The sequence below is a fragment of the Babylonia areolata genome, chromosome 6, assembly GCF_041734735.1.
Source record: "Babylonia areolata isolate BAREFJ2019XMU chromosome 6, ASM4173473v1, whole genome shotgun sequence".
Lineage (NCBI taxonomy): Eukaryota > Metazoa > Mollusca > Gastropoda > Neogastropoda > Buccinidae > Babylonia > Babylonia areolata.
The window spans coordinates 31456005-31468888 of NC_134881.1; the positions used below are offsets into that span (position 1 = coordinate 31456005).

At 45.5% G+C, this 12884-nt stretch overlaps 1 protein-coding gene across 1 annotated transcript in view; it reads left to right on the top strand.

Moving 5' to 3' along the window:
* Nucleotides 1-570: 570 nt before the first annotated feature.
* The window catches only part of LOC143283365 (uncharacterized), a 22302-nt gene continuing 9988 nt past the window's right edge, over nt 571-12884 (top strand). Inside the window, exons 1-3 of the mRNA XM_076589570.1 lie at nt 571-773; nt 8079-8297; nt 9493-10686. Coding sequence (XP_076445685.1) covers nt 8189-8297; nt 9493-10686 — 1303 coding nt within the window. The 5' untranslated portion in view covers nt 571-773; nt 8079-8188. The remainder of the gene's footprint in view (nt 774-8078; nt 8298-9492; nt 10687-12884) is intronic.

The window sequence follows — 12884 nt, forward strand, 5'->3', positions numbered from 1 at the left end:
AAACCAAACGAGCATGGCAAAAGCAGAAACAAGCCAAACAGCAAAGCAACAGTCTGAGGTCTGAGCGCAACGCAGTGAAGTGAATAATATATTATCTGCACACCTCCACTACTGTACTCCAAAGGGCGTCACGAGACACGTTACTAAAGAAACGACTTTAGACATATTAATTTAGGAGAAAATGAAGTTGTGCGTGTGGCACTCTCTCTCTCTCCGTGTGTGTGTGTGTGTGTGTGTGTGTGTGTGTGTGTGCGTGCGCGCACGCAAGCACGTGTGTGTTCGTGCGAGCACGTGTGTATGCGAGCACGTGTGTGTGTGTGTGTGTGTGTGTGTGTGTGTGTGTGTGTGTGTGTGTGTGTGTGTGTGTGTGTGAGCGCATGTGTACATGTGTGGTTGTTTCTATTTTCGTGTGTGTGTGTGTGAGGGCGCGCGCGTGTGTGCATGTGTGGTTGTTTCTCTTCTCGCGCGCGTGTGTGCGTGTGTGTGTGTGTGTGTGTGTGTGTGTGTGTGTGTGTGTGTGTGTTCCGTCCCTTAAAATGTAGGAAGAGAGCAGCAGTCGTGGTGGCAGATTCCCGCATAATATCAACGGGGCCAGCACACAACGTCGTCGTCATTTTGTGTCGCGCTCACTCAACCAGGTCTCTGCCGAGAAGAGTTTCCAGCTTTCTGACAAGTAGAAAGTGGATTTTGCTCAAGCGTGCAGTGACTTGACAGGCTGGTGTATCTCCACCTGGACTGTGGCCTTCAAGTCAGTTTGAACATCGCATCACAAGGTGGTTAGTGCGAACACTATTGACGACGTGTCTTGTCTGTGTGTTCAAGTCTGAGTCTGTCAGATTAAGTCATATCTGGTCAGGTCAAGCCAGGTCAGGTCAGATCAAGCCAGAGCAGATCAGGTCAGGTCAGAACAGGTCAGGTCAAGACATACGACAAGTTGGTTCAGTGAAATAACGGATGTTGAAATCAAATATATTAATTCAGGTCAGGCTAGGTCATATGAAAAGCTACTTGAGTGAGACGATGAAGGAAGTGTCTAATCAAATCAAATAAAATAGATCAAATCAAATCACGTCACAGGTAAGGTCACATGACAAGCTTGGTGAGTGAAACAATGGACGAAGAGTGATACCAACTCAACTCAAATGAGATCGGGAAAGGTCAGGTCAGTCAGATCAGGTCAGGTCTTCTTCTTTTTATTCGTTCGTGGGCTGCAACTCCCACGTTCACTCGTATGTACACGAGTGGGCTTTTACGTGTATGACTGCTTTTACCCCGCCATGTAGGCAGCCATACTCCCGTTTTCGGGGGTGTGCATGCTGGGTATGTTCTTGTTTCCATAACTTACCGAACGCTGGCATGGATTACATGATCTTTAACGTGCGTATTTGATCTTCTGCTTGCGTATACACACGAAGGGGGTTCAGGCACAAGCAGGTCTGCACATAATATGTTGACCTGGGGGATCGGAAAAAATCTCCACCCTTTACCCACCTGGCGCCGTTACCGAGATTCGAACCCGGGACCCTCAGATTGAAAGTCCAACGCTTTAACCGGTTACTCGGCTATTGCGCCCGTCAGGTCAAGTCAAAATACTCAAGACGCCCTTTCGATACATCTAGAGTGATCTTAGAAAGCGAGACGTCTGCAACAAGATGGTTAACAGAGGTCACTGGGTGAAGTAAAAATTGTGGTCACTGTAGCAACTGTTGACAGGGTGTATTAACATTTCCAACTGTACTATATGCTATGCTATGCTATGCTATGCTATGTTATGACATGGATATCCTCGGTCAGAGACCAAACTTGAACACGGAGTCATTTACACAACAGGCTGTCTACCTGGGTGGATCCGACTGACAGCTGTCAGAGACTCTGTGTGTGTGTGTGTGTGTGTGTGTGTGTGTGTGTGTGTGTGTGTGTGTGTGACAGACAGACAGACAGACAGAGACGGAGACAGAGAGACATGGACAGAGAGAGACAGAGATAAGAGAGAAAGAGAGGCAGACAGTCACATTACAGAGAGATAGGAGTGATATATTATGAGGGTGTGAGAGAGGTCATTTGACGTCACTGCTCGTTTCGTTTTTCTCTCTGTTTGCCTGTCTGTTCGTATCTCTATCTATCTGCAGGTTTCTCTCTCTCTCTCTCTCTCTTTTTGTTTGTCCATTCGTGTGTCTGTCCAATGTGGAGGGTCTCAGTGTTTCCACTGTACAGAGCTGCCGTCTTCCCTGTTTCCTGCCATGTTTTAAAATTTTTTATATATATATATATATTTTTTTTTTAATAAAATAAACCTGCTGTTAGATTGTGTACATCTGCCCGCTTTGCATGCTTCGAGTGGAATGCTTGTTCAGTTTGTTGTTGTTGTTGTGGTTGTTGTTGTGGTTGTTGTTTTCCCTCTCCATCTGTCTCCCCAATTCTCTCTGTCTCCCCGATTCTGTCTGTCTGTCTCTCTGTCTGTGTCTGTCTGTCTGTGTTTCTGTCTGTCTCTGTGTTTTTGTGCATCACTGTCTGTCTGTCTGTTTGTCTCTCTCTCTCTCTCTCTCTCTCTCTCTCTCTCTCTGTCTCCGTCTCTGTCTGTCTGTCTGTCTCTTTCTTTCTCGGTGCGTATATGATCTTTAATTGAACCCATGTTTTATCAAAATCCATATATTTTCAGATCCAATCTACTTTTGGCGTAAAAAAAGTGAAAATGTCTGGACGAATTTGGTTTTATTTGTCCACAAAGCTATGACGGTGCTGTATATTAGTACCACTTAGCCTTTTGGATGTATTCATAAATTATGTATTTCATTTGTGCGTATCTTTATTTACATTTATATGGAATTTAATAATTATGTAATAATCCCTTCAGAGAGGCGCCATGGCCTACTCCGAATTAGATATCTGCATTTACATTGGCATTGGCATTCGGTGCGTGTATGTATGTATGTAATGTACGTATGTGATAAATAGAACAATACTCAGAGAAACAGACAGACAGACAGCTACCTAGGTGAACAAAAATAGATGGATAGATGGGCAGATAGAAAGAATTGGTGGAGTTTCAGTTTCAGTTTCAGTTGCTCAAGGAGGCGTCACTGCGTTCGGACAAATCCATATTTTGTGGATCGATCGGTAAATCACTGAAAAACACATAAACAAAACAAAACAAAAAACAAAACAAAACAAAACAAAAAACCCGCAACAACAACACTGAAACAAATGAACTGAAGTAAACAAGCGAATAAACGAATAGATAGATAATTAATTAACCGAACTAACTACTTATTCAGTAACTTACTTGAGGGGGTGCAAGCTGAAGGAAAGCGTCAAATAGCAGTGGCTTGAAGTTGTGTCCCTTTATCTGAGCATGGATTACTGTTCTTTGTTGTTGACCTCTTAAGATGTTCCAGGCATTGCAGATAAACCATTTGTTCATTGCCTTTTGTACGATAACACGATTTATGTGTTTGACAAAGGGCTTATTGGTTTAAAACCCCCTCACTGCTAATGGGAAAAAAAAATAGTAGAAAGTGGTGTTTCAAGTCATAAAACAATTTCCAAAACAATGAGCCCAAAACTGAGAAAAATAGTCTGGAGATAATTATACCACTCTAGATAAACTGCGTGAGAGCTAGTTCCCCCTTATTCTGATGACGTCATCAGTGACGTCACTATGCATGTGTCACGTACGTGCAGGGGCAGTGAAGGTGGTTTTAATCAGAGTAGCTGGTTCTTTAATATATTTTCTTCATGTAATACATCAAGAAAGTTATGAATAGATGCAACAGTCTCCTTTTTTTTATATTAGGTATTCTCTCCCTTCCTTTTATTTGTATCGTGTGATATCGCCTTTTACGGCCATCGGGTTGGTGAATTCACACCCACTGTGTCTAGTGATCGGCATATGGAGGCGGGGCCCAGTTATCTGCTTCCGCCGTTCATTTTAACCTCCCCGCCCCCTCCCCCAAGCCCAAGTCAAGTAGCCTACCCATACACAACTGGATGGAGTGAGGAAGATCGGAGTAAAGTGCCTTTCCCAAGAACAAAACATCATGCCGAAACAGGATCTTCGAATCTTGATCACTGGTGCACACTGAATCAGAATTCCAACGACTTACAGATTTTGAAAAAAACAAAACAAAACAAACAAACAAACAATACAAAGACAACAGCAACAACAACAACAACAACAAACAAACAAACAAAACAACAACAACAAAAAAACAACAACAACAACAAAAACAAAAAAACAACAACAACAAACAAACAAAAAAACCTTCACGTCACCAAAGGGCGAAAGCAGAATAGATGAAAGAAACATTTCATCATTTCGATTTAGCAGGGGTCAGGCTCTGGATTCTGACGTTTGAGGTTTCACAGTTGATAATTACTGCACTGATGTATTACTAGTAAGAGTTTACAGAAGTTATCTTGATTTGCAGGAATTATGATACCGTCGTTCTAATCAGTCTGTAATTACAATACCATTATTTAGGTTTCAGAAAAACAAAACAAAACACACACGCACGCACACACACACACACACACACACACACACGCACACACACACACACACACAACCAAACAAAAAACAACAACAACAAAAAAAACAACAAACAAACAAAAAAACAACAACAAAAAAACACAATAAAAACACAACAACAACAAAAAACCCAAAAAACCGACACCAGTACAGGGAAGTGATGAGCAATGGAAGACACATCTAGTATAATTTTGAACATTTTGTCTTATGTACTTTGAAGTAAAAAAAAGCTGTGTATTTCTAACGTGTTGCGCCTGTAATTTTTTTTTTTTTCGTATGTTGTCTTTGAGCCATGTTGTGTTGGTTATATTCGGCTTTAAACCCCCCCCACCCCCCACCCCACGCCACCCTCACTCTCCCACCCGCCCGCCCTTCCCGTCCCTCCAACACACTTCCTAGGCTGGTGCTTGTTCATTAAAAGTTTGGAAATTCTGTAAAGCAAGCACAAGGAAGCTTCAAGGAGTAGGGGTGGGAAACAAAAGAAAGGAAAAAAAGAAGCATGAATTGTATGAGTGAGAAGAAGAAGGGTTAGGAGGTGAGAGGAGTGTGGTGTCATTTAATGCAGCAAGGGAAGCGGTACACACACACACACACACACAGAAGGCTTTGTGCACCACCACCCCCACCCCCGTGCTCCCCCGGGCCCTCCGCCCTCCCCATCCAACACACACGTCCAGCTTGTCTCTGTGTGACAGTAATGAATTAATCGCTGTCCTCTTCGAGACAGCTGGAGGGGCACAACACACACGCACGCACGCGCGCGCGCGCACACACACACACATCTGTCTGTGTGAACTCTCGCACTTTTCACGTGTGTGTGTGTGTGTGTGTGTGTGTGTGTGTGTGTGTGTGTGTGTGTGTGTGAGAGTGGGGGTTTGGGGGGGTTGAGTTTGAGTGTAGGTTTGTGTGTGGGTGGGTGTGAGTGTGTCGAGTGTGGATTTGTGGGTGGGTGGGTGTGAGTGTGGCATTGTGTGTAGGTGTGTGTTTGTGGGGGTTGTGTGTGTGTGTGACATGGACACACACACACACACACACACACACACACACACACACACACACACACACAGAGAGAGAGAGAGAGAGAGAGAGAGAGAGAGAGAGAGAGAGACATCGTGCTGACCACAGCACCAAAACCACTCTCCTTCACATCCTGAACAATCTACTGCTAGCCTCCGACTCAGGAAAAATGTCCATTCTCACTCTTGTCGACTTGTCAGCCGCCTTTGACACGATAGACCATTCAATCCTTCTTTCCCGTCTTCATTTTACATTTGGCGTCAACGGCACAGTTCTCAACTTGTTCAAATCTTATCTCACTGATCGATTCCAGTCCTCTCATCGTCGATAATTTCCAGTCTGAACCTGTTAAAATCAAACACAGAGTCCCACAGGGATCTGTTTTATGCCCAGTTGTCTTCACACTGTGCACTGCTCCTCCCACTGAAAATATCAACCACCATAATGTCAGTCATCATTCCTATGCTGATGGCGCTCAAATTCAGAGAGTGATACCCCTGAAAAATTGTCCTCGCTCTTGCAGGAAACATCTGAATGCTTCCTGGACATTAAAAACTGGATGACTCTAAATAAGTTACAATTGAACACAGACAAAACCGAAGCAATGATCATAGGAACTAAACAAAAACTCTCTTCCATCTGACACAATCAAAATTGGCAGTACATCCACCCCTCTTTCAAAGCTCAGTCAAAAATCTCGGCGTTGTCCTTGACAAAATACTCTCTATGCAAAAATTTATCAGTCAGACATGTCAATCATGCTACTGTCAATTGCGACGCATCAGTTCCATTCGGAAATATCTGCCCACTGACGCATCATCTAGACTTGTCGTTTCTCTCATTCTCTCTCGCCTTGACTACTGTAACTCTATTGTCTGTTTTGCGTGCTTTATCCATTCAGTCTCTTCAGCGTATACAAAACTCTGCTGCCCGCCTCGTCCTCAGAAAGAAAAGATTTGAGCACATCACTCCTATTTTGCAACATCTCCATCGGCTCCCTGTCTCACACAGAATAAAGTACAAGATCAGCACTCTATGTTATAAATGTATTCACAAATCTGCCCCTACCTATCTTTGTGGCTGCCTTCACCTCTACGCTCCATCTCGCTCTCTACGATCGGCTTCGGATCCACTATGTTTGCACATACCTAGATTCAAACACTCCACTGTTGGACACCGTTCTTTCTCTGTCTCTGGACCATGCATTTGGAATGAACTCCCTCTTTCGCTTCGTCAGGTCTCCGCACTCAGCTCTTTCAAGTCTGGCCTTAAAACCCACCTCTTCCCAAAATAGCCTCCCTCCCCTGCCTCTTTCTTGTCTTCAGTTTCTTCTTCAGTTTTAGAGTTATGCATGCGTGTGAATGACTGGTGTGAAAGCGCTTTGATTTGTCTCTGCACAAGATTCAGCGCTATATAAATTTTCTTCTTCTTCTTGCAGAAGTGCAAACATGCACACACACACACACACACACACACACACACACACACACACACACACACACACACACACACACACACACACACACACAGAGCATTATATATATTGTGTGCAAATGCGGAGTAGTTTAAACACACACAGAAAATGTGTGGAATTTCTTTGATGAAAGAAGTGGGATGAATAAAATCATACTTTTTTTTTTTTTACACCAGGGCGAAGAAACAAAATTGAAATGAAAGTAACATAACAAAAAGGAAAGACAAGTGGGGTTGCCTAGAGTAACGGCACTGTGGAAAACGGCACTGCCTAGAGTAACGGCACTGTGGAAAACGGCACTGCCTAGAGTAACGGCACTGTGGAAAACGGCACTGCCTAGAGTAACGGCACTGTGGAAAACGGCGAGGTGGCAGGATGGGTAAGACGTTTATCTGCAAATACAGTGTCTGTGAGGGTTTGGTTTCGAATCTCGCTCCTGCCCTTTCTTCCAAGTTTGACTGGAAAATCAAATTTTGAGCGTCTGGTCATTCGGATGAGACGATAAACCGAGGTCCCGTGTGGAGCACGCATTTGGCGCACTGAAAAAGAACCCATGGCAAAAAGAGTGTTGTCTCTGGCAACAGTTTGTAAAAGAAATCCACTCTGATAGGTACACAAATATATACTCATGCAGCCAAGGCCTGACAGTCGCGTTGAGTTATGCTGCTGTCAAGCATCTGCCTAGCAGATGTGGTAAAGCATATATGGATTCGTCCGAACGCAAGTGACGCTTTCCTTGAGAAACTGAACTGAAACTGAAACTGGAAAACGGCGATTCATAAAGAGAACTAAACAACAAGAATAACAACAACAACAACAACAACAACACATATACGACTTTAGAAAATTATCAGAAGCTCTGTAAGGTTTCTTTCTTATTGCTGTCCGTAATTTCATAGGATAAAAAAAAAGAAGAAAAAAAGAAAATCCATGTGCCTGGGCTGCTTTAGTTCTGCAGATGTGCCAGGTGACATCAGAGTCGACACTCTAACACACAAAACAAACAACCATACCTGAAACAATGACAGTCTCTGTTTGTGAACCTTCTTTTTGTTTCAGAAAAAAAAAAAAAAAAAAAGTTAAAGAGGGGCAACACGCCAAAGACGACAAAGGGCCACAACTCTACTTTTCCCGTTCCGGTGAATTTGTTGTGAGGAGAGTCGAACAAAATGGCGGTGCTGGGGCCTTTAGCCGCCGTGTTGTTGTTGTTGTTGTTGCCGGTGTGCATGGGCACTCCGGCTGGTCTGGGAGGTCTTGGGAGTTTTGCCATTGGCGGTGGTCAGTATGGTTTTCAGTCTCGTCATTTATTTATTTATTTGTTGTTTTGTTTTGTTTTTTATTCTACTTTATTTTTGTTTTATTTTATTTCATTTCTATTTCATTTCATTTTTGTTTTGTTTGTGTGTTTTATTTGATTTTGGCTTTTTTTTCTTTCTTTCTTGCTCTTGCTGTGTGTGTGTGTGTGTGTGTGTGTGTGTGTGTGTGTGTGTGTGTGTGTGTAGCGTGCGTCTCTCTCTCTCTCTCTCTCGCTCTCGTGTGTGTGTGTGTGTGTGTGTGTGTGTGTGTGTAAAACATTCTGCTTCACTATTATTTTGCTCTTACAGCGAAGGCCGCCACAAGCATTTGTCACAAAACTAAAAAGAAGTCTAATGTCACAGATTACACTTGAGACACATTTTCTTTTATAAACATTTTCTTTTATCGAAAATAATATTTAGAATTAATCTCAGGTCTGGTTAAAAACAAAAACAAACCCAAACAACTCTCATAGCTAGCAGGTAAGAAAACTGAACCATTTTATTCGGAATTAATGTCTGGAGAAAATTCAAACACTTCGTAGTTGCTGTCTTCGAAACGTTTAAATGCACCTCATCAGACACACACGCACACACACACACACACACACACACACACACACACACACACACACACACACTTTTTAATGTTTTGCGATAATTCAAACACCATTTAGTTGCTGTCTCCGAAGAGTTTAATTGAACACACGCATACACACACACACGCATACACTTTTTTATGTTTTGAGAGAATTTAAATGTTCTTTAGTTGCTGTCTCCGAAGAGTTTAAATGCATGCACACACACACACACGCATACACACACACACGCATACACTTTTTTATGTTTTGAGAGAATTCAAACACCCTTTAGTTGCTGTCTCCGAAGAGTTTAAATGCACACACACACACACACACACACACACACACACTTTTTTATGTTTTGAGAGAATTCAAACACCCTTTAGTTGCTGTCTCCGAAGAGTTTAAATGCACGCACACACACACACACACACACACACACACACACACATTATTGTGATAATTGCAAAGTCATTGTATCTACCCCCACCACTCCTCTCCCCCCCACTCCCCTCCCACTCCAAAAAAAAAAAAAAAAAAAAAATCTATGACCCACTTTGTGAGGAGCATTCCAGACACTGGGTCCACTTTCTGCAGGGGCCGCACAGCACGGCATGGGTTTCCCCGGGGCCATGATGCAGATGGCCGCTAAGATGATGAGCATGGCCGCCCAGGGTTCCAGACTGAGCCCCGGGCAGGCCCTGGGCATGGCAGGACGTCTGAGGCAGCAGGCAGGCTGGGCCTCCCTCCCAGGACCTCATGGGCCTGGGACCCTCATGAACATGGCGCCGCCTCCTCCACCACCACCACCAACACCACCGACACCCATCAAAACACCTGGGGAGCTGATGGGAGGGAAATTCGTGGGAGAGCACCCTCCGATGGGACTCTTTCCTCCCACGGGAGGGAAGTCAGCAGGGGGGCAGGTGGGGTCGTCCGGGCGGGCTCCACCACCCCCGGGGTGGTCTTCCCAGCTGCACCTGATGGAGAAGCTGCACGACCTGGGCAAGGAGAGCGCCGTCACGCCTCCCGCGGAGAAGCCGGCTCCCGTGGCGGTGGCTGCGGACTACGCCTACTTTGCCAGCAAGTTGGCGGGGACCGGGGCGGGAGGGGGAGGGGGGTCCACCCAGGGCCCGCAGCCCCTGGACCAGCACTCCCTGCCTATCGCCGATGTCGGTCACATGCTGCTGAGCGCTCAGGGTCCGGGATCCCAGCCAGCCACGGACCTCCACTACTACCATGACGTCACAGGGGGTCAAGGCCGTACGACCCCCGAACCGGGCGCCGCGAAGAACAGCGGGAACGTTCCTGCAAAGGACGGGGGGCAAGGCCCAGGTCAGAAACAGGCTCAGACCCAACACCACAAGGAAGGTCGAAACCCCCACCCTCCGCCTCCTCCTCCTTCCCTCTCGGCCGCCGAGGCGCTTATCATGTCCAACGTCTTCGCCATGGGCCTGGGCAAGGCCGGGGATCAAAAACAGAATTTCCCCGAGCCTCACGCCAACGCCAGCAAGAACGGAGGCCTGGGGCCCATTCCAGGACTGACGGCGCCCTTACACGGTGCTCCCACAGCTGCCGGCAGCAGCACGGCGGACCTGGCTCTGCGGGCGCCATGCGACCTGCACGTGGACGCGGTGTTCGCACTGGACGACATGAAGAACCTGTGGCTGGCGCGGGAGGCCATCCGCTACTACGAGACTCAGCTGCTGCCGTCCAAGGAGACCCGGTTCGGCGTGGTCCTGTGCGGGCAGCAGAAGTCCTTCTACACCCTACTGCACCGGCACTTTTCAGGTGGGTCTGCTGGCCTGACCTGCCTGGGGTTTGGGGTGGTGTTCAAGAGGCCATCCCCGTACCTGCGGGGTAAAGGTGTAGCCGCGGGTAAAGCTACATGAGGCAAGGCCCGTTTTGCCTTGCCTCGTGTAGATTTACCCGCGGCTACACCGTTACCCGCACATTTGCCTTGCCTCATGTAGATTTACCCGCGGGTACACCGTTACCCGCAGGTACACCGTTACCCGCAGGTACGACGATCTCTTGAATATCACCGCTGGTGGGGAAGGGGGGCGGGGAGTGGTCTGTTAGAACGAGCGTGGCTGATCTGGTATGACTGACCTGCTCAACTTTTTGTGTCCTCAGGTAGAATAGGTACGTGTCTCTCTTGTGACATACTTTGCTATGGGTGTGGGTGGCTGTGTCATGAGCAGGAAAACTTCCATCAGATAGAAAAGTCCTGGTGGTTTTCTTAACAATGACGATGGTGGGGTGGAGGCTGAGGGTCTAGGGGTGAGGGGGAGGAGTGAAGGGGTTATGAACAGTGGTTGTTGACTTGCTTCCATTGATGTGTCGTCAGGTAGAAATCAGGTGAATCAGGACACTTTTTGACTCACTTGTGTAAACAAAGTGAGTCTATGTTTTAACCCGGTGTTCGGTTGTCTGTGTGTTGTGTGTGTGTGTGTGTGTGTGTGTCCGTGTGTCCGTAGTCTGTGTCTGTGTGTCCGTGGTAAACTTTAACATTGACATTTTCTCTGCAAATATTTTGTCAGTTGACACCAAATTTGGCATAAAAAATAGGAAAAATTCAGTTCTTTCCAGTCATCTTGTTTAAAACAATATTGCACCTCTGGGATGGGCACAAAAGAAGCCTAATTATATACAAACTGCATTTACTGTTATATCTATATTTTTTGTATTCTCTAAACTTGGCACTTTGACCTCTTATTCTGACGCAACAACAAGAGGAGTCATTATTATCATTTTTTGTTCAAACAGGAACTTCTTTTGCTAAGCATGGAATTTTTATTTATTTTGCAAACGTTTTGGTGCAGATAGTAAAAAAAGGGAAATTACTCTGTAATTAATGCTAGGGGACTTAATTTATCACAAATGAGTCTTGAAGGCCTTGTCTGAATCATGTGATCAGACGTGGATTACTTGTGATGTGCTGTGTGGCAGCTTAGGGATGATAGCGTCTGGCACGGTGTCTGTGGTGTAGTGTGGCGTAGTTATGACTGTGGTGTGGTGTAGTTATGAGTGGTATGATGTCGAACATTATCATGTCCAGTGCTGTGGTGTGGTGTAGTTTGGCGTAGTTATGACTGTGGTGTAGTGTGGTTATGAGTGGTGTGATGTGGAACAGTATCATGTCCAGTGCTGTGGTGTGGTGTAGTTATGACTGTGGTGTGCTGTAGTTATGAGTGGTATGATGTCGAACAGTATCATGTCAAGTGCTGTGGTGTGGTGTAGTTTGGCGTAGTTATGACTGTGGTGTGGTGTAGTTATGAGTGGTGTGATGTCAAACATTATCATGTCCAGTGCTGTGATGTGGTGTAGTTTGGCGTAGTTATGACTGTGGTGTGGTGTAGTTATGAGTGGTGTGATGTCAAACATTATCATGTCCAGTGCTATGATGTGGTGTAGTTTGGCGTAGTTATGACTGTGGTGTAGTGTGGTTATGAGTGGTGTGATGTCGAACATTATCATGTCCAGTGTTGTGATGTGGTGTAGTTATGACTGTGGTGCGGTGTAGTTATGATTGGCATGGTGTGGAACAGTATCATGTACAGTACTGTGGTGTGGTGTAGTTATGACTGTGGTGTGCTGTAGTTATGAGTGGTATGATGTCGAACAGTATCATGTCCAGTGCTGTGGTGTGGTGTAGTTATGACTTTGGTGTGCTGTAGTTATGAGTGGTATGATGTCGAACATTATCATGTCCATGCTGTGGTGTGGTGTAGTTATGACTGTGTGTGCTGTAGTTATGAGTGGTATGATGTCGAACATTATCATGTCCAGTGCTGTGGTGTGGTGTAGTTATGACTTTGGTGTGCTGTAGTTATGAGTGGTATGATGTCGAACATTATCATCTCCAGTGCTGTGGTGTGGTGTAGTTATGACTGTGGTGTGGTGTAGTTATGTGGTGTGATGTCGAACAGTATCATGTCCAGTTCTGTGGTGTGGTGTAGTTATGACTGTGGTGTGGTCTAGTTATG